The sequence below is a fragment of the Entelurus aequoreus genome, linkage group LG12, assembly GCF_033978785.1.
Source record: "Entelurus aequoreus isolate RoL-2023_Sb linkage group LG12, RoL_Eaeq_v1.1, whole genome shotgun sequence".
NCBI lineage: Eukaryota > Metazoa > Chordata > Actinopteri > Syngnathiformes > Syngnathidae > Entelurus > Entelurus aequoreus.
The window spans coordinates 28,416,580-28,439,355 of record NC_084742.1 but is presented as its reverse complement, the minus strand read 5'-3'; the positions used below and the strand labels follow the sequence as shown (position 1 = coordinate 28,439,355).

General features: G+C 42.9%; 3 protein-coding genes across 8 annotated transcripts in view; 1 reads left to right on the top strand and 2 right to left on the bottom strand.

The window, feature by feature from the left end:
• LOC133661868 (sodium/calcium exchanger 1-like) overlaps positions 1-11,625 on the bottom strand; it is a 166,440-nt gene extending 154,815 nt beyond the window's left edge. For all 4 annotated transcript variants that reach the window (XM_062065408.1, XM_062065407.1, XM_062065406.1 and 1 more), the window contains exons 1-2: positions 10,012-11,625; positions 9,703-9,928 (exon numbers count right to left, since the gene is read on the bottom strand). Coding sequence is in view for 2 of the 4 variants with exons in the window: in XM_062065406.1 (XP_061921390.1) it covers positions 9,703-9,713 (11 nt within the window). In the remaining 2 variants the exon portion in view is untranslated. The remainder of the gene's footprint in view (positions 1-9,702; positions 9,929-10,011) is intronic.
• On the top strand, positions 328-12,163 carry badb (BCL2 associated agonist of cell death b). Its single transcript, XM_062065414.1, has 4 exons — positions 328-481; positions 872-1,024; positions 9,729-9,943; positions 10,031-12,163. The coding sequence occupies exons 2-4, from the start codon at positions 880-882 to the stop codon at positions 10,163-10,165; spliced, it is 495 nt and encodes a 164-aa protein (XP_061921398.1). The 5' UTR covers positions 328-481; positions 872-879; the 3' UTR covers positions 10,166-12,163.
• zgc:101765 (uncharacterized protein LOC450036 homolog) lies at positions 11,771-22,348 on the bottom strand. 3 transcript variants are annotated; one of them, XM_062065411.1, is made up of 6 exons: positions 22,251-22,348; positions 21,545-21,814; positions 21,072-21,217; positions 20,870-21,009; positions 19,732-19,890; positions 11,771-12,416 (listed from the first exon to the last, which is right to left on the bottom strand). In XM_062065411.1, exons 1-6 carry the CDS (start codon positions 22,280-22,282, stop codon positions 12,237-12,239), a joined length of 927 nt encoding a protein of 308 aa, XP_061921395.1. In that variant the 5' UTR covers positions 22,283-22,348; the 3' UTR covers positions 11,771-12,236. The 3 variants fall into 3 exon arrangements, with proteins under 3 accessions (XP_061921395.1, XP_061921397.1, XP_061921396.1); XM_062065413.1 differs by having other exon boundaries at positions 22,247-22,293; XM_062065412.1 differs by having other exon boundaries at positions 22,136-22,272.
• Between the last annotated feature and the right edge of the window lie 428 nt (positions 22,349-22,776).

Genomic DNA, 22,776 nt, shown 5'->3' with positions numbered 1-22,776 from the left:
AAGGGAAAATTTGCCATTAAATTGTTGACAGTGACAAAGTGGGAGGCTGCGAGCAATACTTTTTGAAGTAAATGTCCATAAGAGGCGCCCTGTCATTTATTAATTGATCTTTTACATGCGCTTTTTTTTACGCAAAACGGGACCCCCGCGGATCGTGGGGCCCTACGCACAGAGCGTGTTCTGCTTCACGGGCGGGGCGGTCCTGGGTGTACCGAAAGTGTCCAGATTTCGATATGTACCAATGTGAGTGTGCCTCTGTGCGGTGTGTTACGGTAACTAAGCGGCGAGACAAACAAAAGCCACAGCCCAGTGCTCGCTCGCAACAGTGACGTCACCGCGCGGTCATTGGGCGAGCGCGCAGCGAACTGAATTCGGCTGAAAAAAAAGATTATTTCACAACAAGGACAGCCGCTCTCGCTGCTCTCAGTAAGACAAGCGTGCACTTTATGACGAGACGTTTTTATTCCCAAAAAGACATCGGGTAAGAAAACTAATCCGCACTGTGCCTTTTTTTGGCTTAATATACTAGTTTAAAATCGCACCGCAACACCTTCCGCCCTGTTGGAAGTTTCTTTTGTCCTCTTGAGTCAACAACACAACAACAGAGGCCGTGTTTTGACCAGAAGAAAATGCTTATATGCTACTTAGTTACAACACCACGACGTACTATTGTTGTCGAAACAAATGTGCTATTTAAGGAGGTTGCAAGGCAGCGGTTACCTTTGGACCGGCTATCAGGAGGCAGCTGATAGATAGCATTACTTGGGTGTGTTAGCTAGCACCCGCCATCCTACTCACTGAAGCTAACAACATTGTTGTTTAGCATCACTATCATTGCCATTAAATAACTGAGTTATTACCATTTCCCCAGATGTCACAATGGCTGCAAACTTCACCATATCAGACAGCGAGTCGGAGCCCTCCGAGGAGGTAGAAGAAGGGGACAACACCCAACCCCCTTCTGGACGGGACCGGAAACTCCCCCAAAGTCTCACACTTGCCTTACCCGAGCTTAGAATGGGAGGTGGGTCATTTGTTTTCAACTGATTGTATTTGTTTGGTGTGAATTAACCTTCCATCTCAACAAAACACCCACTGTAATTTTGGGAGTTCAGACCAATGGCCACTAAATTTGGTACACACCTTAAGGGGACTGACTATGTGTGTTTGTGTGTGTAACATTTTTAAGCAAGGTTGGTTAAGATACATGGCCGTCATCATCGGAACAACTTTGTAGGGAAACAGGTGGGACTTATAAGTTAAGTACCAATGATTGTGGTAAAATTGCTCCCTGCATTTGACTCATTATTATTATTATTATTAGCCTTTATTTAACCAGGTAAAATCCCATTGAGATCAAAGATCTCTTTTCCAAGGGAGACCTGGCCAAGAGGGCAGCAGCAAGGTTACATTAAAAACAGTAAACAAATACATAAAACATCACATTTACGACATTAAAACTTGCTCACATAACACATGTGCATACAGACAAGGTAGACTGCAGTCCTTTCACAGAAGCTTTAAACTCATTCAACGTAACAAGGGTTTGAAGTTTAATATTCGATTGTAGGTTATTCCAAGCCTTCGCTGCTGAAAACCTAAATGCTTTCTTGCCCAGTTCAGTTCTTACTTTGGGGACGACAAATTGCAGAACATTCATTGAACGAAGATTGTGACTTCCTTGTTTCTTTGTTAAAAGACAAGACAGATAAGATGGAGTGATACCCAGAATGGTTCACCCCCTGGGAGGTGAGGGGAGTGGTGATCAGCAGCGGTGGACACGCTCGGGAATCATTTTGGTGACCGAATGCAGCTGAGATAGGCTCCAGCACCCCCATGATCCCGAACAGGACAAGCGGTAGAAAATGGAAGGATGGATGGATGGGAACAAAAACAACAAAAAAACGATTTTGAGATAACGAAATATTAAACTTAACACTGTAGTATCGACCATCGATTCATACTATACTTGGTATGTTTACTGTCAATATTTGATTCAATCATCAAATTTACGGGACACACCTAGAAAGTGTCATCAACATGCAATATCATGACACAACGATAGTAACAAAAGCTCTATTGTTGGTCAAATTTATATAATTTATATTGTCTATCATCTGTATTACATAACCTGAAGTTCAAGTTATGTAATTAATCTGATTGGCAACACTAAATTGGCCCTAGTGTGTGAATGTGAGTGTGAATGTTGTCTATCTATCTGTGTTGGCCCTGTGATGAGGTGGCGACTTGTCCAGGGTGTACCCCGCCTACCGCCCAAATGCAGCTGAGATAGGCTCAAGCACCCCCGCAACCCCGAACGGGACAAGCGGTAGAAAATGGATGGATGGAACCCCCAATTCCAACCCTTGATGCTGAGTGCCAAGCAGTAGCAACTGTTTGTCGTATTGATTATAAAACTTGGATCTGTATTAAATGTCTGCTAGCATGTCTTACTTAGACTTACCGCCCCACTTATTGTACAACAGTGTACAACGTAGTCTACGGTATGCCTTTAGTGAAAAATCAAGTTTGAAGTTACAGTATTTTGCTGTGATGTTACAGAGAACTCTGATTCTATAACAATGGGTAATTGTTGTGAAATATTAGGATATCATAATTTTTATAGTCATTTGTTGTAATGCTACAGTAAATTTAAATACAAGTATTATATTGTGAAGACTTAGACAAACGTTTATGATCCACAAGGGAAATTGTTCCACACAGTAGCTCAGTTACAAAGGATGGAAAGTGTAATGATGGAAAGGATAATGCAGGTATAAAGTAGACAAAAAATGTACCATAGTAGCAATATAAAATATAACATGTATGTAATATTTACATATTATACTATACATACAGTATATGATATATACTGATATATTATATTATGTTTTTATATAATATATAATAATTACAATGTACAATATTACAGTATATGTAACAGCTGCAGCATAAAATAGAGAGTAGATCAAGTAGAAAATAGACATTATAAACAAAGAGAGGTAACTAACATAGAAGCGGTCAGGTAATTGACAGATATCATCTATTGCTGTATGGCGAGTGAAATAGTTTGGATGGCTTTCAAAAAGCTTACAAAGCTTTTTGAACGCAGTCCATAGTAGGATTGTGCATTATAAACAATAATACGATATACATGATATAGATAACGCTTTAAAAGGGACCCTATTATGCAAAACCAACTTTTCTTACCTATTGGTACCTGCTGTTGTGTATTAGGGATCGGCGTAAGTCGGAAATTTAAAATCAAACCTTGGAGGCATTGCAGAGATATTTATCATCAATCAATCAATCAATGTTTATTTATATAGCCCTAAATCACAAGTGTCTCAAAGGGCTGTACAAGCCACAACGACATCCTCGGTACAGAGCCCACATACGGGCTCTGAATCAATCTTGCTTTCCTTTATACTTACTCCAGGAATTTGCGCAACCTGTGATGTCACCGTTTGGGGAAAAACGTCAACGGATCATCTATACATTGTATAATTGTACCGAGAGTGCCTTGCACACGTTTGTCATTGTCGTCCGCTCTGTAGTCAATAAGTGCCTTTTTTCCTCTATCCTCTTCTTGTGGGGCAGACTGGGTCGTACATGCCCTTCCATCCTCCGATGTTGTTATTTCTAATACAAAGTTGTGTATAATTCGAACTTATATCTGTCAGACTTGCTATGGAAGCGCTAGAAACTATGACAAAGATGGCAGGGAGAAGACGTAGTCGAAGTGGAGGCATATAAATAAGACCCGCCCACAAAACATGCATCCTGAAGAAACGGTCATACATCATTTTCGCAAAATATTGACCTAAAAACCATCATTACATGTTAGGGCTGCAACGATTAGTCGACAAAATTTGTCGCAGACAATTATATTTGTCGACAATAATCGTGACGTCATCACTCCTGTTTTTCTGGGCGCATGTGGGTCACTCCCTAAAACATCGCCAGTTATAACATGTTAAGTGTGAGGATAGACCTTGCTCATTTTGCAAAGCGGACTTTGTTTTTATGACAGTACATCAGCGATATGCGAGCATTTATTATAAGATTATGTAGGACACTTACCTCGGTAAGTATGTTAGCTTCTACATTGCTAACAAGTGTGAGACGATGTTGTGTAAAAAATTACTTTAACTATCCTTTGCTGAATGAGCAGCACAGTTACAGTGTAAATAAATATTTCTGAAGGAATTAGTCATATTTGTTGTTAGTAAGCACATGTCTAAAATCACTTAAGCTGCATTTAGAAGTCAATGGAAAATTTTGAGCCATTAAATACATGTATGCTTTATTATCTGAAAAGTCGACTAATTGTTAAGATAACCGTTGACTAAACTGTTGTGGATGAAAACATTTTGTTCCTGAAATAACCATTAAACAGGTTTTATGTGTTGGGACACATTATTTTACAGTACCTCAAATTCAAACTGCACTTTAGTTTATTTTCATTAAATATAAGATACATAATTTGAGTTAAAAAAACCTCCAAAATCTGGGTCACCGCTTGCCTTTTCCCAAAGCACTGGTGAGAAGCACTGATGTATACAAGTCATCAAAGAATACAAATAATAATTGACCCCAAAAGGGACAAGCGGTAGAGCATGGATGGATGGAAAGTGTTTAGTAAATGTTAACTTTAAAAAAAAGTCTTATAGTATTCAGTACATCACTTGTTTACTGCAGAATGAAGTTTGTAATGACCAGCAAAAGAACTTTGAGAGGAAGTTTACCCCACAAAATGTACTGAGAAAAAAGCACAAACGTTGCCCTAAAACAAGGTACGAAACGTTGCGTGGGTTACCTGTACCATTGCACCTCTCGTAAACACAAATATAGATATGAACAAAATGACAGTTGTCAGCTGTTAGGATATATTACTTCGATCAAACATGACGGAAATGTCTGTTATAAGATACTGCTGTAATAAACAGTAGGGTTGCAATGGTACTGGGTATAGTCCTGCATGTGACAATCCGACTATTAAAAAAAAATTGTGATATTGAGATCGAATGATATGAAAAATTGTGATTTTGTTTAGCCATATTGCCCAGACCTACTTCAAAGTCAGCAATCCTTGCCTCCATGGCTGCAAATAAACTGTTTCTTACAACTACAATTATCACTGGAGGTAGAGGAATAGCTAAACAGGAACAGGCATTAGCAAATTACGGCCCGCGGGCCATATGCATCCTGTTAAGCTTTTCAACCCGGCCATCTGGACGTCTCCAAAATTAATTTTTCCAACCTTTACCATCGAAACTGGAGCTGCCAATATAATATGCAGTGCATTTTTCAAATTGCCATAAGTATTGAACTGTAGAAAGTAAGGCTGGGTGATATGTCCAAAAAAATTATCACAATTAATTTTTTCATATCATTCAATTTCGATTAATATCACCATTTTTTATTTTTTTTCATTAAAGCTGATTGTCCAATGCAGAGTGGCGAGTTGCATCCCCACTGTTTACTACTGCAGTATCTTGAAACAGACATTTAAGCCATGTTTGATGTAGGTAATATATGTTAACAGCTGACAACTGTCATTTTGTTCACATACCGGTACATAAAATTGTGTTCACTAGAGGTGCAGCAGTACAGGTAATCCACACAACACTACGATCTGTACCTTGTTTTAGAGCCACGGTTTTGCTTCTTTTTCGGTACGTTTTGTGGGTGCAAAGACAACAACTTTTTTCCTCCCAAAGTTGTTTTGTTTTTTGCCTGTCATCACAAACATTCTGCAGTAACACAAAGTATCAGTAGTGTAGTAAAATCTATAAGACTTATTTCAAGTGAACATTTACTAAACAACACTTTCTAATGGTAAATTATTAATTGTGTTCTTTAATGACTTGTATACATCAGTGCTTCTCACCAGTGCATTGGCAAACAACAAGCAGTACCCACACTGTAGTTTTTAAAACTCAAATACTGTAGCCTATATTTAATAAAAGTACATTAAAGTGCAGTTTGAATTGGAGGTACCATAAAATAATGTGTACCAACACAAAAAAAAAGTTTAATGATTATGCCAGGAACAAAAATGCCTTTTTAAATCCACAAACGAAAAGAACAGTGTCTATGTGCAGAGGTTTTTTTTATACCGGTACTAGGTGCTTGTTACTCCAACAGCAGGGACACGTTTTTTTAGTACATGTTATATCAGAGGAGTGAAATCTTTACAGACACATAAAAAGTCTGATAAAAAATATTTAGATATAAAAATGCATTTTTGTGTTGATTCTCCCAGTAGGGACCAACACAGTCACATAGTGCTTGGAGCAGAATTACTAATGAGCTGCAGAAGATAATGAAACTAAAGTCGTTGCTCCTTTTCAATGTTGTGTTTCAACTTCTATGTTCGTGTTAGTCATATTTCTTTGTTTTGTTCTTCTCGGCTGCACTTCCAGCACACATTCACAGACACACACATGATCACGGCCAGTAAAGGTGGATTGTTTTCTGTGCAGAATGATACCAAGCATTGTTGCTTCCCGACTTTTTATTACTGTGGTAATTTCTAACAAGGCATTTTCGCCATGTTTGATCAAGGAAATATGCCAACAGTTGATCACCGTGATCAAACTCAAATTAATCACGATCATATAATCGCACAGCCCTAATAGAGAGTATGCTTGGTATGCTTGGTTGGAATCTGCGCTTTAGAGTGATATCCGGGTTATTACGGTAATCTATGTCACAGCAGCTGCAAGCAGACAAGGCAAGAAGCAGAGTGGGCAGGGTTTGATTATAGCAGACAGCCTGAGACGTGAGTGTCAGGGAGGGACAGTTCTGGGGCCGTACTTATCAAGCTTCTTAGAATTACTCCTAAGAAGTCTGCTAAGAGTTGACTTAAGAGTAAATAAATTATTCGCTGAAAGCTGCACTTAAAAGTTAGTTATCAAGCGTCCTACTCACACTTTCAGCGAAGTGTAGGACTGAATCTTAAGTGTCACACTCAGAGCTGAATTACGACATTACTATGTGCCGTAAACGGAATTTTAGGTGACGTCATTTCTGTGTCCATAGAAATGACTAATCACGGAAGGGAATCCGTTGTCTAAGAATAAAGAAATATCTTGGAAATATTTAAGTGGACAATGGGAGTGTATATTTTGACAATAAACTACAAAATAATACAAAACAAACTAGTCCCCGCCGGCACTCACGCTACCGCTCCCTCTCTTCTATCGCCCACACACTCACTGACGTCACTCACCTCACGGCCACACACATACGCTACTGTCATAACATTTTCTTTCCAATTCATTAATTAGGCAACTAATTCGAAACTGGTGTGGGTGGCTCTATATATACTAGCCCACTGCAGACACATGCAGAAATCAACAAGGAATCGAAAAGTATTAAATCTGTGACAAAAATAATATCCGCTCTGTCTAAACGATACCGTTTGATCAGCTGCTCGTCATCAAAAAAAAAAAAACATTGTTCCGTTCCCTGAACGTTCGCGCACGTCTCTCTCGCCTCAGTGCCATCCCCTGCTGGCAACTCCTAACCACTTAAGACACCTCTGAAGGTCTCTTAAATATCGTGGAGAGTAGGAGTGATTCTTAGACTTAAGAACGTTGATAAAAAGCTTTTATTCTTAAGTTTGAGAGTAGGACTAAATTTCGCAAATTCTCAGGACTTAAGTGTAAAATGGCACTCTAAGAAGCTTGATAAGTACGGCCCCTGTTCTGCAGAAAAGTGATATTATATCGGTTATTGTTATTATATGGATCTGTGGGAGTTGTTTTGTCCTTTGTGTTAATGGTTAGCCGTATTTGTTGCATATTTGTTGCATTTTGATTTATTGTAAAAGATTGATCTTGTGATGGCAAAAAGGCAAACAACTAAATATTTAAACCAGAGCCAATAGTAGAACATTAAAAAAAATTATTGATATTGTTACACCACCATCCTGTGTTTTTGTCTGATTATTATTGTGATCAACAATTGAATCATTCAACTATCTTAAAAATGTTAAGTATTGGTATGGCCAATACTGCCCCTGTAACAACTTGGTATTGGATCGATAAATTTGTAGTATTGCCCAAAAATGAATGTAAAGTAGTAAAACAAAAGAAAATAAGTGCTTATTACATTTTAACAGAAGTGTAAATAGAACAATGTTACAACAGAAAGTAACCACATATTGATAGCCAATTAGCAAGTGTATTAATAGTTTTGACAAAATAATACAACCGAAAATAACACAACATGTTAGCAGCCAAATTAAGAACCTTTGTAACCCGTTTTGAAATATGTATATTATCATTTATGCACCAAATAATATATTGTGAAATGTATCTCTATAGCAGGAGGCTGCGATGTATATCACAATATAGACTTTAGGTAATGTCGCCCATCCCTAGTCCGTAGGTGTCCAAAATACCATTTTCTGCCATGTGAAAAAATTAAGACACTGCAGAGATGTGATTTATGGCACTTTGAAGGAAGCTTGAAGAGCCCTTCCTTTCAAAGAGCCATTCAAAAGACTGGCTTGTTGTTAGTTATTTTTTGGAACAGTTTTTTTTATTATCAACAAAAAATCATTGGTAGCAGTTATAAGACAAGATGTGGATCTAAATAATTTGAATGTACACCAGTATTTCTCTATTCAAGGCCACCCCGTCCTAAATGCAGAACATGTACTGTGCTTAAGGGCTCCGCGATTCGTGGTGGGCCCTGTTTTGGGGGAAAAAGCGCATGTAAAATATCAATTAAAGAATGATTGGGCGCTTCATATAGCATTTTATTGCAAATGTATTCCTAGCTATTTTTCCGCTTTGTCACTGATAAGAATTTGAGGACTTATTTTCCCTTGTGGCACAGTACAATGGAGCTTATTTTATAAAGCATGATCGACTTGGTTTAAATCTCCGTCATAATTGTTGAAAAAATGTGAATACATTTTTTACTGAATAAAGTTTTACTGATGTTAGAAATTTTATTTTGGACCAAAAAATTCTAGCCCATTAATTTGTGTTAGTACAAACATGCATGAAATAAAATTAAAGTTTGATTTTAAAAAGTATATACATTTTTTCACTTAGATTAAAAAAAAAAGTGTGAAATATTGTTGCAAGTGGGGGCCTCCAAAAAAATCTGCTTCTGACCCTAATTTAACCTGACTCTATCAGTAGGAAAGGTTATGAAATATTAACTATATTTTTTATTTTTGTTGTTTTTATTGTAAACATTCTATTTGTGTCTGCTATATCTCCATACTTTGACCGACCGTTACATCACTATTTTGAATTTTTCCTCAGCTAAAAAGGAACAAAGCACAAAAACATTCTAAGAATACAAAAATGAATACACAAATAAGAATTAAATGTATATATGATTAGAAAAAGTATAAATACAACTACAATAGAAATTGCCATCACTGAATCTGTGTGCATAAAAAATCAGCTCACACCTGCTAATCGGTTCTTATCGTTCACTTAATAGAGCTGTTCAAAAGACTACTTCTTTGCGAATCACACATCTCAAAGAAAGTCATACAAGATCAGCCTCACTTGCTGCCAGTCGTATAAAGCCACACAGCACAAAGCCAAAACATCTTCAGTTTTACTTCTTGATTACTAATTGCATTATGTTACATTAGAAGTTAGGCTCAGCGATAATAAAGATGGTTATGGCTAATCAATAACTCAACTTTATCAAGATCTCTCTTACCTTTTCTTCATCCCGCCTTGAAATAGGTCGTATCAGGCTCAACTCGGAGTCCCACGCTTCCACTGTGTCCCGGGACGAGGAGCTCCTAAGCAGGGTGGAAGAGGATGCTGGCACGCCCACAGACGGCGGTCCGTTCCGGGGTCGCTCAAAGTCGGCTCCTCCTGAGCTCTGGGCCGCCACGAAGTACGGGCGGCGGCTGCGGCGAATGAGCGACGAGTTCGACAAACTGTTTGACAAAGGGGTGAGAGTAGCGGGTTTCTTCCCTTAGTTATATCTTAGAGAGCAAATGAGGAAAGGAAACCCTCTCACTTCTGTCGTTTTCTTGCAGGAGATCAAGAAGTTGAACGCCGGGACGTCCAGGGTAATGCACCACTCCAAAACCTGGTGGAGTGCCCTGTTCAGCCACCAGGAGATTGAGGGTGAGAACAACCACCATGAGAATCCCACTCATCGCACTGAGTAGGGCTGCGGAATGAAGACGACAAAGCTGTGACTGGACAGAGGACAGGGAAGACGGAAGGAGCGACGGTACACAGTGACACTGAGGTGCCTGCTTCGGTCTCTTTTCTTCAGACTACATTTAATCAGACGTATTTTGTGTTTGATATGGTTGTGGCGTCATTGTTGGGGAGGTGTTTTTAAAAATGGTCTCACAACAACACTATGCAACAGAAAGGGACGGACAGAGGATGGGGGGGGGTGTGGCTCACGTCATGCGTCAGGTCTTCTGAGGCACAAACACCAAGTGTTCGAATGGACCTCAAATACCATTTGGACCAACTTGACTCAACAATCATGAACATGTTTTTATTGTAGCCATCCAGTGCAGTGCAAAAGTCTTTGGTCACCTCTGTATTTTTTTAATAAGCAGCATTTTGAGTCATTAGAAGGACTGGTGCTCTTTTTTGCATCGATAAGGGTTCACTTAAAGAATGGCAGCTCAAGTGTCCCACATGTACTCCATTAACCATACACTCTTTATACATTATATATTAGTTTTGTATTAGGGCCAGACTGAAACAAACATGAGAAAAGTCATGTTTTTAAAGAAAGAACATGAATACTAAAAGATACAAGTCAAAATATTAAAATGCAATAAAGAAAAATGCAAATTTTGGGAGTACATTTGTACTCCCAAAATTTGTACTGTACATTGAGTACTATGCGAATATTTATGAAACTGTACTTTTAAACCATTATTTACGTCATTATTGTCATAAAATTAGCAACTTTTTCTCATGTAAATTATTAATTTACCAATTTTGTAAAATTACCCTTTTTATAGTACCTTTTTTCTTCTCAGATGTACTGTACTCATGTAAAACAACACTTTAATAATGGCTTTATTCACAGTTTTCTCATAATACATGTTTAATTTTTTTTTTTTCGGTGTGGCCCTAAACTACCAAGTTACTGGAAAACAGGAAAAGTTAATAAGTACAGCAGACAACAACTCCAATGGTGGCCAATACTTTTGCAAAGTATCGTATGTATAACAATCATATACACGGACAATCTCAATGACTATCTTTTTGTAAAAATGGCAGGGTTAGTCCACTAGATCAAGAGAAAAGATACATTTTAAGACACAAAATAAGCACAAATTCAATATAAGATGTTTTTACGAATTATAACAGACTTTTAAGTTTAAAAGTGTAAATATTTTGCTATAACTTTACGGCGATTAACAATGTGACCGTGGCGTTGCCGTGGTTGCTGGTGGACAATCTGTTGACAATATGGCGACGCAAAGAACGTTTGATGATGTCATGTTTTGTCCAAACAGAGATTAGAATTTTACCTTAAAAAGTCATTTTTAATGTGCACTGTTCAATGACTTAACACTGGAGGAATAGATGTTTTTTAAACAAACCAGCTAATATGATAATGTGTTTCATATGGGCTGATTACAAAAGGTTAATTGTTGCCTTTGTTCTGTCTTTGAATGTTTTTTGTGGGTCCAGACAAACTAATTGGCTTTTTCAATATATTAACATGTATTTAATGAAATGTAAATCTTCCTGATTGTGATGAACAAACTGAAATATAGCCTTCAGTACCATTTAAAAAAAATTTTTTTTACTATGTTGGATCAAATGTTAATAGAAGTGTTGAAGTAACAATATTGTTGACCTGCATCCATCAAGTACAAGGTGCTGACGCCTCGATAGAGAGCAGAACGATGTAAAGAAGCTAGAATCCAACTACCTGCCTTGAACTTGTTCTAAGTGTGGCGCTGGTCGCGCAGTACCGCCTTAAACTGCACTCGCCGTTAGGCATGATGCTCATGCTCATGCTCTATCCAAAATGAAAAAACAACAACAAAAAATACTCGGGCCTGTGCAGTTTTGCAACTTGGTATTACTTGAAGTAGTGTGGAAAAACAATGAAATGTTGCATTTTGTACATTTTCTCTACAGCTGTGAATCTTCTAAATGCTGTCTTAAATAAATCATGTTAAAAGTGATTCAAGAGTTATTTGTGATCATAAAAGAGGCTCCAAACATCATCCAGGAGTTCAATGTGTGCCACCATCAAACCACTTGGGAGGGATCCCAGCAGAACCTGCGTCCTCGCTTCAAGGCCGACAGTCGCTGCATGTGATCCTCGCACAGCGTGAAGTCAAATACCCCGGCGTTCTCCTCGATCCGCTCTGGCTTGGACGACTTGGGCAGCACCGGGATGCCCTGCTGTATTGCCCAACGCAGCAGCACCTGGAGGAAGACAGCAGGAGACACAAACAAATGATAAATAGTCTCTTTGCCACCGCAGGAGCTTTTCCCACTCATCTGGGATTATAAAAAAAACAACTTTATTTTGGTTAAACAAAACAACTTTCCCTGGAAAAGTACCAAATAATATATTTTCCATGCAGATCGCAGCTTAATCATGCTTGTTTTGACTTTTTGAATTTATTTTACTACTCCTGGGGGATGAGCGATATGGCCTGAAATCTTATATATCGGTAAAAATTGCAGCTCCATGCCATAACAGTATATATCAAAATATATTATTTGGCGGCAGCACTGTGGGACAGGGGTTAGTGCATGTGCCTCACAATATGAAGGTCCTGAGTAGTCCTGAGTTCAATCCTGGGCTCGGGATCTTTCTGTGTGGAGTTTGCATGTTCTCCCCGTGACTGCGTGGGCTTCCTCCCACTGCCAAAGACATGCACCTGGGGATAGGTTGATTGGCAACACTAAAGTGGCCCTAGTGTGTGAATGTTGTCTGTCTATCTGTGTTGGCCCTGTGATGAGGTAGCGACTTGTCCAGGGTGTACCCCGCTTTCCGCCCGAATGCAGCTGCGATAGGCTCCAGCACGCCCCGTGACCCCGAAAGGGACAAGTGGTAGAAAATGGATGGATATTATTTGGCATGTAAATTATAACAGAACCATTTCAGGTTCCTAACTTGGTTGTCGACGTATGGGGTAACATATTGCATAATTTCATGTTGACCTACACTATATTGCCATAAGTATTTGGCCACCTGCCTTAACTCCCATATGAACTTGAAGTGCCATCCCACTCCTAACCCATAGGGTTCAATATGATGTCGGTCCACCTTTTGCAGCTATTACAGTTTCAACTCTTCCGGGAAGGCTGTCCACAAGGTTGCGGAGTGTGTTTATAGAAATTTTCGACCATTCTTCCAAAAGCGCATTGGTGAAGTCACGCACTGATGTTGGTCGAGAAGGCCTGGCTCTCAGTCTCCGTTCTAATTCATCCCAAAGGTGTTCTATCGGGTTCAGGTCAGGAGTCTGTGCAGGCCAGTCAAGTTCATCCACACCAGACTCTGTCATCCATGTCTTTATGGACCTTGCTTTGTGCACTGGTGCACAGTCATGTTGGAAGCGGAAGGGGCCCGCTCCAAACTGTTCCCACAATGTTGGGAACATGGAATTGTCCAAAATGTTTTGGTATCCTGGAGCATTCAAAGTTCATTTCACTGGAACTAAGGGGCCAAGCCCAACTCCTGAAAAACAACCCCACACCATAATTCCTCCACCAAATTTCACACTCAGCACAAAGCAGTCCGAAATGTACCGTTCTCCTGGCAACCTCCAAACCCAGACTCGTCCATCAGATTGCTAGATGGAAAAGCGTGATTCATCACTCCAAAGAACGCGTCTCCACTGCTCTAGAGTCCGGGAGCAACGTGCTTTACACCACTGCATCCGAAGCTTTGCATTGGACTTGGTGATGTGTGACTTAGATGCAGCTGCTTGGCCATGGAAACCCATTCCATGAAGCTCTCTGCGTACTGTGTGGGCTAATTGGAAGGTCACATGAAGTTTGGAGCTTTGTAGCAACTGACTGTGCAGAAAGTCTTTGCACTATGCGCTTCAGCATCCGCTGACCCCTCTCTGTCAGTTTATGTGGTCTACCACTTCATGGCTGAGTTGCTGTTGTTCCCAAACTCTTCACTTTGGAATATTTAGGAGCGAGGACATTTCACGACTGGATTTGTTGCACAGGTGGCATCCTATGACAGTTCCACGCTGGAAATCACTGAGCTCCTGAGAGCGGCCCATTCTTTTTTGGGGATGTGGATAAAGGTGCAGATAGAGGATTTGTACTGTATTTCACATGCACTACACCATAATACACAGTGGGGAAAATAAGTATTTGATCCTCTGTTGACTTTGTACCCCCTTCTAATAATATACATATACACTATATTGCCAAAAGTATTTGGCCACCTGCCTTTACTCACATATGAACTTGAAGTGCTATCCCATGGAATTGTCCAAAATGTTTTGGTATCCTGGAGCTTTCAAAGTTTCTTTCACTGGAACTAAGTGGCCAAGCCCAACTCCTGAAAAACAACCCCAAATCATAATTCCTCCTCCACCAAATTTCACACTCGGCACAATGCAGTCCAAAATGTACCGTTCTCATGGCAACCTCCAAACCCAGACTGGTCTATCAGATTGCCAGATGGAAAAGCGTGACTCATCACTCCAGAGAACGCGTCTCCACTGCTCTATAGTCCAGTGGCGACGTGCTTTACACCACTGCATCTCACGCTTTGGTATTGGACTTGGTGATGTATGGCTTAGATGCAGCTGCTCGGCCATGGAAACCCATTCCATGAAGCTCTCTACGTACTGTACGTGGGCTAATTGGAAGGTCACATGAAGTTTGGAGAGCTGTAGCAACTGATAGAAAGTCGCCGACCTCTTTGCTCTATGCGCTTAAGCATCCGCTGACCCCTCTCTGTCAGTTTACGTGGCCTACCACTTCGTGGCTGAGTTGCTGTTGTTCCTAAACTCTTCCATTTTCTTCTTGAATATGGAGCGAGAAATTTCACCACTGGATTTGTTGCACAGGTGGCATCCTATGACAGTTCCACGCTGGAAATCACTGAGCTCCTGAGCACGGCCCATTCTTTCACAAATGTTTGTAGAAACAGTCTCCATGCCTAAGTGCTAGATTGTATACACCTGTGGCAGGGCCAGGTGATTAGGACACCTGATTCTGATCATTTGGATGGGTGGCCAAATACTTTTGGCAATATAGTGTATTTTGTCAAAAGTATTATTAATCTGCTTGATAATTTACTGTAAATATTTGATTACTTTCTGTTGTAACATGGTTCTACATACACCACAAATGTAATAACCACTTATTATTTTGTTGTTAGGATACTTTACATTAGTTTTGGACAATACTAAAAATTTGGGTAGCGATCCAATACTAAATTATTACAGGGGCAGTATTGGTCATATCAATGCCCATCCATCCATCTTCTTCCGCTTATCCGAGGTCGGGTCGCGGGGGCAGCAGCCTAAGCAGGGAAGCCCAGACTTCCCTCTCCCCAGCCACTTCGTCTAGCTCTTCCCGGGGGATCCCGAGGCGTTCCCAGGCCAGCCGGGAGACATAGTCTTCCCAACGTATCCTGGGTCTTCCCCGTGGCCTCCTACCGGTCGGACGTGCCCTAAACACCTCCCTAGGGAGGCGTTCGGGTGGCATCCTGACCAGATGCCCGAACCACCTCATCTGGCTCCTCTCGATGTGGAGGAGCAGTGGCTTTACTTTGAGCTCCTCCCGGATGACAGAGCTTCTCACCCCATCTCTAAGGGAGAGACCCGCCACCCGGCGGAGGAAACTCATTTCGGCCGCTTGTACCCGTGATCTTGTCCTTTCGGTCATAACCCAAAGCTCATGACCATAGGTGAGGATGGGAACGTAGATCGACCGGTAAATTGAGAGCTTTGCCTTGCGGCTCAGCTCCTTCTTCACCACAACGGACCGATACAGCGCCCGCATTACTGAAGACGCCGCACCAATCCGCCTGTCGATCTCACGATCCACTCTTCCCTCACTCGTGAACAAGACTCCGAGGTACTTGAACTCCTCCACTTGGGGCAAGATCTCCTCCCCAACCCGGAGATGGCACTCCACCCTTTTCCGGGCGAGAACCATGGACTCTGACTTGGAGGTGCTGATTCTCATCCCAGTCGCTTCACACTCAGCTGCGAACCGATCCAGTGAGAGCTGAAGATCCTGGCCAGATGAAGCCATCAGGACCACATCATCTGCAAAAAGCAGAGACCTAATCCCGCAGCCACCAAACCGGATCCCCTCAACGCCTTGACTGCGCCTAGAAATTCTGTCCATAAAAGTTATGAACAGAATCGGTGACAAAGGGCAGCCTTGGCGGAGTCCAACCCTCACTGGAAACGTGTCCGACTTACTGCCGGCAATGCGGACCAAGCTCTGACACTGATCATACAGGGAGCGGACCGCCACAATCAGACAGTCCGATACCCCATACTCTCTGAGCACTCCCCACAGGACTTCCCGAGGGACACGGTCGAATGCCTTTTCCAAGTCCACAAAGCACATGTAGACTGGTTGGGCAAACTCCCATGCACCCTCAAGGACCCTGCCGAGAGTATAGAGCTGGTCCACAGTTCCACGACCAGGACAAAAACCACACTGTTCCTCCTGAATCCGGGGTTCGACTATCCGGCGTAGCCTCCTCTCCAGTACACCTGAATAGACCTTACCGGGAAGGCTGAGGAGTGTGATCCCCCGATAGTTAGAACACACCCTCCGGTTCCCCTTTTTAAAGAGAGGAACCACCACCCCGGTCTGCCAATCCAGAGGTACCGCCCCCGATGTCCACGCGATGCTGCAGAGTCTTGTCAACCAAGACAGCCCCACAGCATCCAGAGCCTTAAGGAACTCCGGGCAGATCTCATCCACCCCCGGGGCCCTGCCACCGAGGAGCTTTTTAACTACCTCAGCAACCTCAGCCCCAGAAATAGGAGAGCCCACCACAGATTCCCCAGGCACTGCTTCCTCATAGGAAGACGTGTTGGTGGGATTGAGGAGGTCTTTGAAGTATTCCCTCCACCGATCCACAACATCCGCAGTCGAGGTCAGCAGAACACCATCCTCACCATGCACGGTGTTGATAGTGCACTGCTTCCCCTTCCTGAGGCGGCGGATGGTGGTCCAGAATCGCTTCGAAGCCGTCCGGAAGTCGTTTTCCAAGGCTTCCCCGAACTCCTCGCATGTCCGAGTTTTTGCCTCCGCGACCGCTGAAGCCGCACACCGCTTGGCCTGTCGGTACCTGTCCGCTGCCTCAGGAGTCCTATGAGCCAAAAGAACCCGATAGGACTCCTTCTTCAGCTTGACGGCATCCCTCACCGCCGGTGTCCACCAACGGGTTCTAGGATTACCGCCACGACAGGCACCAACTACTTTGCGGCCACAGCTCCAATCAGCCGCCTCGACAATAGAGGTGCGGAACATGGTCGTCTCGGACTCAATGTCCAGCACCTCCCTCGTGACATGTTCAAAGTTCTTCCGGAGGTGGGAATTGAAACTCTCTCTGACAGGAGACTCTGCCAGACGTTCCCAGCAAACCCTCACAATGCGTTTGGGCCTGCCAGGTCTGTCCGGCATCCTCCCCCACCATCGCAGCCAACTCACCACCAGGTGGTGATCGGTAGAAAGATCCGCCCCTCTCTTCACCCGAGTGACCAAAACATGAGGCCGCAAATCCAATGACACAACTACAAAGTCGATCATGGAACTGCGGCCCAGGGTGTCCTGGTGCCAAGTGCACATATGGACACCCTTATGCTTGAACATGGTGTTCGTTATGGACAATCCGTGACGGGCACAAAAATCCAATAACAACACACCACTCGGGTTCAGATCCGGGCGGCCATTCTTACCAATGACGCCTCTCCAGGTTTCACTGTCGTTGCCAATATGAGCGTTGAAGTCCCCCAGTAGAACGAGGGAATCACCCGGGGGAGCACCCTCAAGTACTCCCTCGAGTGAATCCAAAAAGGGTGGGTACTCTGAGCTGCTGTTTGGCGCGTAAGCGCAAACAACAGTCAGGACCCGTCCCCCCACCCGAAGGCGGAGGGATGCTACCCTCTCGTCCACCGGGTTGAACTCCAGCATGCAGGTTCTGAGCCGGGGGGCAACAAGAATTGCCACCCCAGCCCGTCGCCTCTCACTGCCGGCAACGCCAGAGTGGAAGAGAGTCCATCCCCTCTCGAGAGAACTGGTTCCAGAGCCCTTGCTGTGCGTCGAAGTGAGTCCGACTATGTCTAGCCGGAACTTCTCCACCTCGCTCACTAGCTCAGGCTCCTTCCCCCCCAGCGAGGTGACGTTCCACGTCCCAAGAGCCAGCTTCTGTAGCCGAGGATCGGACCGCCAAGTGCCCTGCCTTCGGCTTCCGCCCAGCTCACATTGCACCCGACCTCTATGGCCCCTGCTATGGGTGGTGAGCCCATTGGAGGGGGGACCCACGTTGCCTCTTTGGGATGTGCCCGGCCGGGCCCCATAGGGACAGGCCCGGCCACCAGGCGCTCGCCGTCGTGCCCCAACTCCGGGCCTGGCTCCAGAGGGGGGCCCCGGTGACCCGCGTCCGGGCGAGGGAAATCTGAGTCTCGGTTCTTGTATTTCCATAGAAGTCTTTGAGCTGCTCTTTGTCTGATCCCTCACCCAGGACCTGTTTGTCTTGGGAGACCCTACCAGGGGGCATGGAAGCCCCCGGACAACATAGCTCCTAGGATCATTGAGACACGCAAACTCCTCTACCACGGTAAGGTGGCAGCTCAGAGAGGAGCATATCAATGCCGATATTTAAATTTTTCTAGGTCATTAAATTATTACATTTTGATCACAACATCAACATCTGACAAAAACACAGGATGGTGGTGTAACAATATCAATGAAATATTTAAAAGGGGTCATATTCTGTTTTTTTCTACATGTATACACTTCCTTGTGGTTTACATATCATGTAATGGTGGTTGTTTGGTCAAAATTTTGCATTGATTATGTTTTACAGACTATCTTTAAGCCGCTTTCTGACTGTGTCTTCGGGATGCGCTGTTGTCTTATTTACGTGCCTCCACTTTGACTGCGTTTTCTCCCCGTCATCCATGTTGTAGTTTTTAGTGCTTCCATATGGAATCTACTGCCAGATATATATAAGTTAGAACTATACGCCACTGTTCATTTGAAATGGCAATAGGGAGGATGCATGTGCATGTACGAGCCAGTCTGCCCCACAACAAGAGGTTAGAGAAAAAGTAGGGACTTATTCATGGCGAGCCATATTTTGTCCAGGTCTGTCCAACAATGTGTATTGTAGCATGTTTCACTATTCCTCCTCCTCCTCCTCCAGTGATATTAGTACTTGTAAGACACATAGTTAATTTGCCACCATGGAGGCAGGGATTACTGACTTAGAAGGGACTTTGCACTGTGGAGGGACATTAGCCGCTAGCCAGAATACTACAGTGCGTTGAGGACGGGTTTATTCGCTTGTCGCTGCCAAAATTGCGCGACTCAGCTAGAATGTGTCATCAACATGCATCATCACGATTTAACAATAGAATTAAAAGTTCTATGGTCGGCAAAAATGTGAACCTGATTTGAATAAATGATCCTTTAATAAAAATCTCCTCCACAAACTCTCATGGCTATCTGGTGTGTAGATATTTTCTTTAACGCCATCCTGCCAACATGTTTTCGTGCTGCGTTTACTTACCTGTGCAGGCGTCCGGCTGCAAGACTTTGCCACTTCGGCCACCAGAGGGTCTGCGAGCAACTCCCCCCTCCCCAGGGAAGTGTAGGCCTGGAAGCACACCCCCCACTCTTTGCACGTGCTCCTCAGCTCGTCCTGGCACAGATGTGGGTGGAACTCCACCTATAGGAGGATGAAATGTTATAAGTTACACGACACAAATCGCTGCCGCTCACTGCTCCCCTCACCTCCCAGGGGGTGATCAAGGGGTGATGGGTCAAATGCAGAGAATCATTTTGCCACACCTAGTGTGTGTGTGTGTGTGTGTGTGTGTGTGTGTGTCTGTGTGTGTGTGTGTGTGACAATCATGGGTACTTTAACTTAACTCAGGGGTGTCCAAAGTGCTGCCCGGGGGCCATTTGCGGCCCGCAGCTAATTGTTTACCGGCCCGCCACACATTTTGGAAATGCTATTGCAAAAATGAAAAAAAAACATTAAAAAAAGTAGAATGAGGTGAAATCTAACTAGAAAAAGTTGCAATGTTGACACAAAGCTGCCATGCAGGCTGTTTTTTTTCTTTTGTCTATCTTTATTTTTCTCTTTTTGCCATTGCTAAAAAAACTAAAAAAAAATATGTTATAATGAATTATTGACCTATTCAAGGCTCCAATTATTTCAAATATTTCACTTTAAAAGTGTTTTATGTGGAAAATATTGCATGTATTGTGTGGTTGCCATACAAAAATATCAACGTTTTCTTTGACAAAAGAGCATAAAACAAACAAAATAATAGTTCAAACGTAAAATTGACAGATATATCTGAAGTTGATCTCGTAACTTAAGTGTAGAAAGTAAAAAAAAACTAATACAAATGTATCACTTTGAGTGGGGCACCTTTTGTATCCTAAATATATTTAATGGGATTTTATTGATCTTTTTATTGTGATTACTCAAAAATAATTTATGGTCCCCGGAAGCCCTAAAGGTAAAAAAAAACCAAAATCCATATATTTTATTATGATTTGAAAATGAAAACTATCAAAATGGCCCCCGCAGGCTTTAATTTTTCCGTGTGCGGCCCTCAGTGGAAAAAGTTTGGACACCCCTGACTTAACTTAACAAATGGTTGTTCCACTTCACAAGCACTGTATCATTTGCTTACCTGCAGCACCGCCGGTCGAATCTTACAGCTGAGCATGAGCTGCCTCATGTGTGCGGGCGTGTAGTTGGACACCCCGATGGCCTTCAGCTTTCCCTGAATGAACAGATCCTCCAGGGCGGCCCAACTCTGAGCTCTGTTGTCTGGCATCACATTGTAATTATAGGACCATTGTTTAATGGAGGTTCGGAATTGACGTCCACACCTGGGTTGTGCTGGTCAGACACATCCAGGCCTTGAGTGCCAGGCCAGTGGACCAGGTAGAGGTCGATGTAATCCATCCCCAGGTTAGACAGGCTGCAGAGGGCTCCTTTCATGGCCTTCTCGCCCTGATCTTTAGGCCCCAGCTTACTGAAGGGTAAGAAGAAATAATATTACTTGCATGTTTGGCGTAAATGGGTTGTACTTGTATAGCGCTTTTCTACCTTTTTAAGGAACTCAAAGCGCTTTGACACTATTTCCACATTCACACACACATTCACACACTGATGGCGGGAGCTGCCATGCACGGCGCTAACCAGGCCCATCAGGAGCAAGGGTGAAGTGTCTTGCTCAAGGACACAACGGACGTGACTAGGATGGTAGAAGGTGGGGATTGAACCAGCAACCCTCAGATTGCTGGCACGGCCACTCTCCCAACTTCGCCACGACGTAACTTTAAGAGGACCGATTACACACCTGGTGATGAAGACATTCTCACGGGTCAAGCCGTACTTCGGCAAGAGATCTTTGAGGGCGTGACCCAGGTCGGCTTCATTGCGGTACACGGCGGCGCTGTCGAAGGCCCGGTAGCCTGCAGCCAGGGCCGCGTCCACAGCACGGTGAACCTCCTCGGCGCTCAGTTTGTACATGCCCAAACCCAAAAGGGGCATAGGATCCCCTGTGTCCAGCAGGACAGTCTGTGAGGCGGGGACTGAGACAGCCATCTTGTTGTGTGTAAGATGTTCTCTGCAAACAAAGAAGAGTGTTGTGTAAGCAATGATCAGGCGTGTGATTTAAGAGCTCCATTAAGTGCACTGATGTCTGCGAACTCATGAAGCATTGCCATTGTGAATGCATTGTGGAAATGCAGCAAATGAGTAAAAAAAAAACTGCGGTGAAAGGGGCAAAAAAAAAGTCCAGACTCATGTTTTAAAATACTTAAAACGAATAAATTGTCTGCGTAACGACAAAATAATACACCTTAACTAGTGACGACCCCAAAAGGGACAAGCGGTAGAAAAACGGATGGATGAGAATCGCACAGCATTGCATTGACATTGCACTTACGTTACATTTCAGCTCAACTACCATTGTATCCTAACGCAAATACTAAAAGAAGTGACTCAAAGATGCAATAACATCAATAAAACATCAATTGTTTGAGTAAGCAAACACAACCTACGATCTTCTTCCACTGACAGTCGTGTGTGTCATGTGACCAAGACCACCACTCCAGATTGAAGGGAACACTTCCGCATCGGCCGCTGATTGGACAGCAATCTAGCCAATAGGAAAAGGCAAAGTTAACAGGCGGAAATTCGACTTTTAGTCATGTACGTTATTTGTTTTGCGAAGTTCAATGTACATGCTACACAACATTACACTTATTTTCAGGATAAAAAGCAAAATAATTTATATACGTCATAGTGGATGTATAACTTTGGTAAACAGTGTGAAAAGTTCACGTTGTGACATGTCAAGTAACAAGGTAAATAATGTGTTTGTTTGGATGGATGGGTCAATTAATCCAAAAATAAAAAGTTAATAGTAATAAATCAACTGTACATGGTCAGGGTGAAGAATCAAACTAAAAAGCGCTGTAAGATGAAAATGCCAGTAGAGGGCGCCACAGCAATGCATCAAGACAAGAGGAGAGCAGGATGTCCATGTTTGGGCAAGTGAATCTCATTGCAACGCTTAAGGCAGAC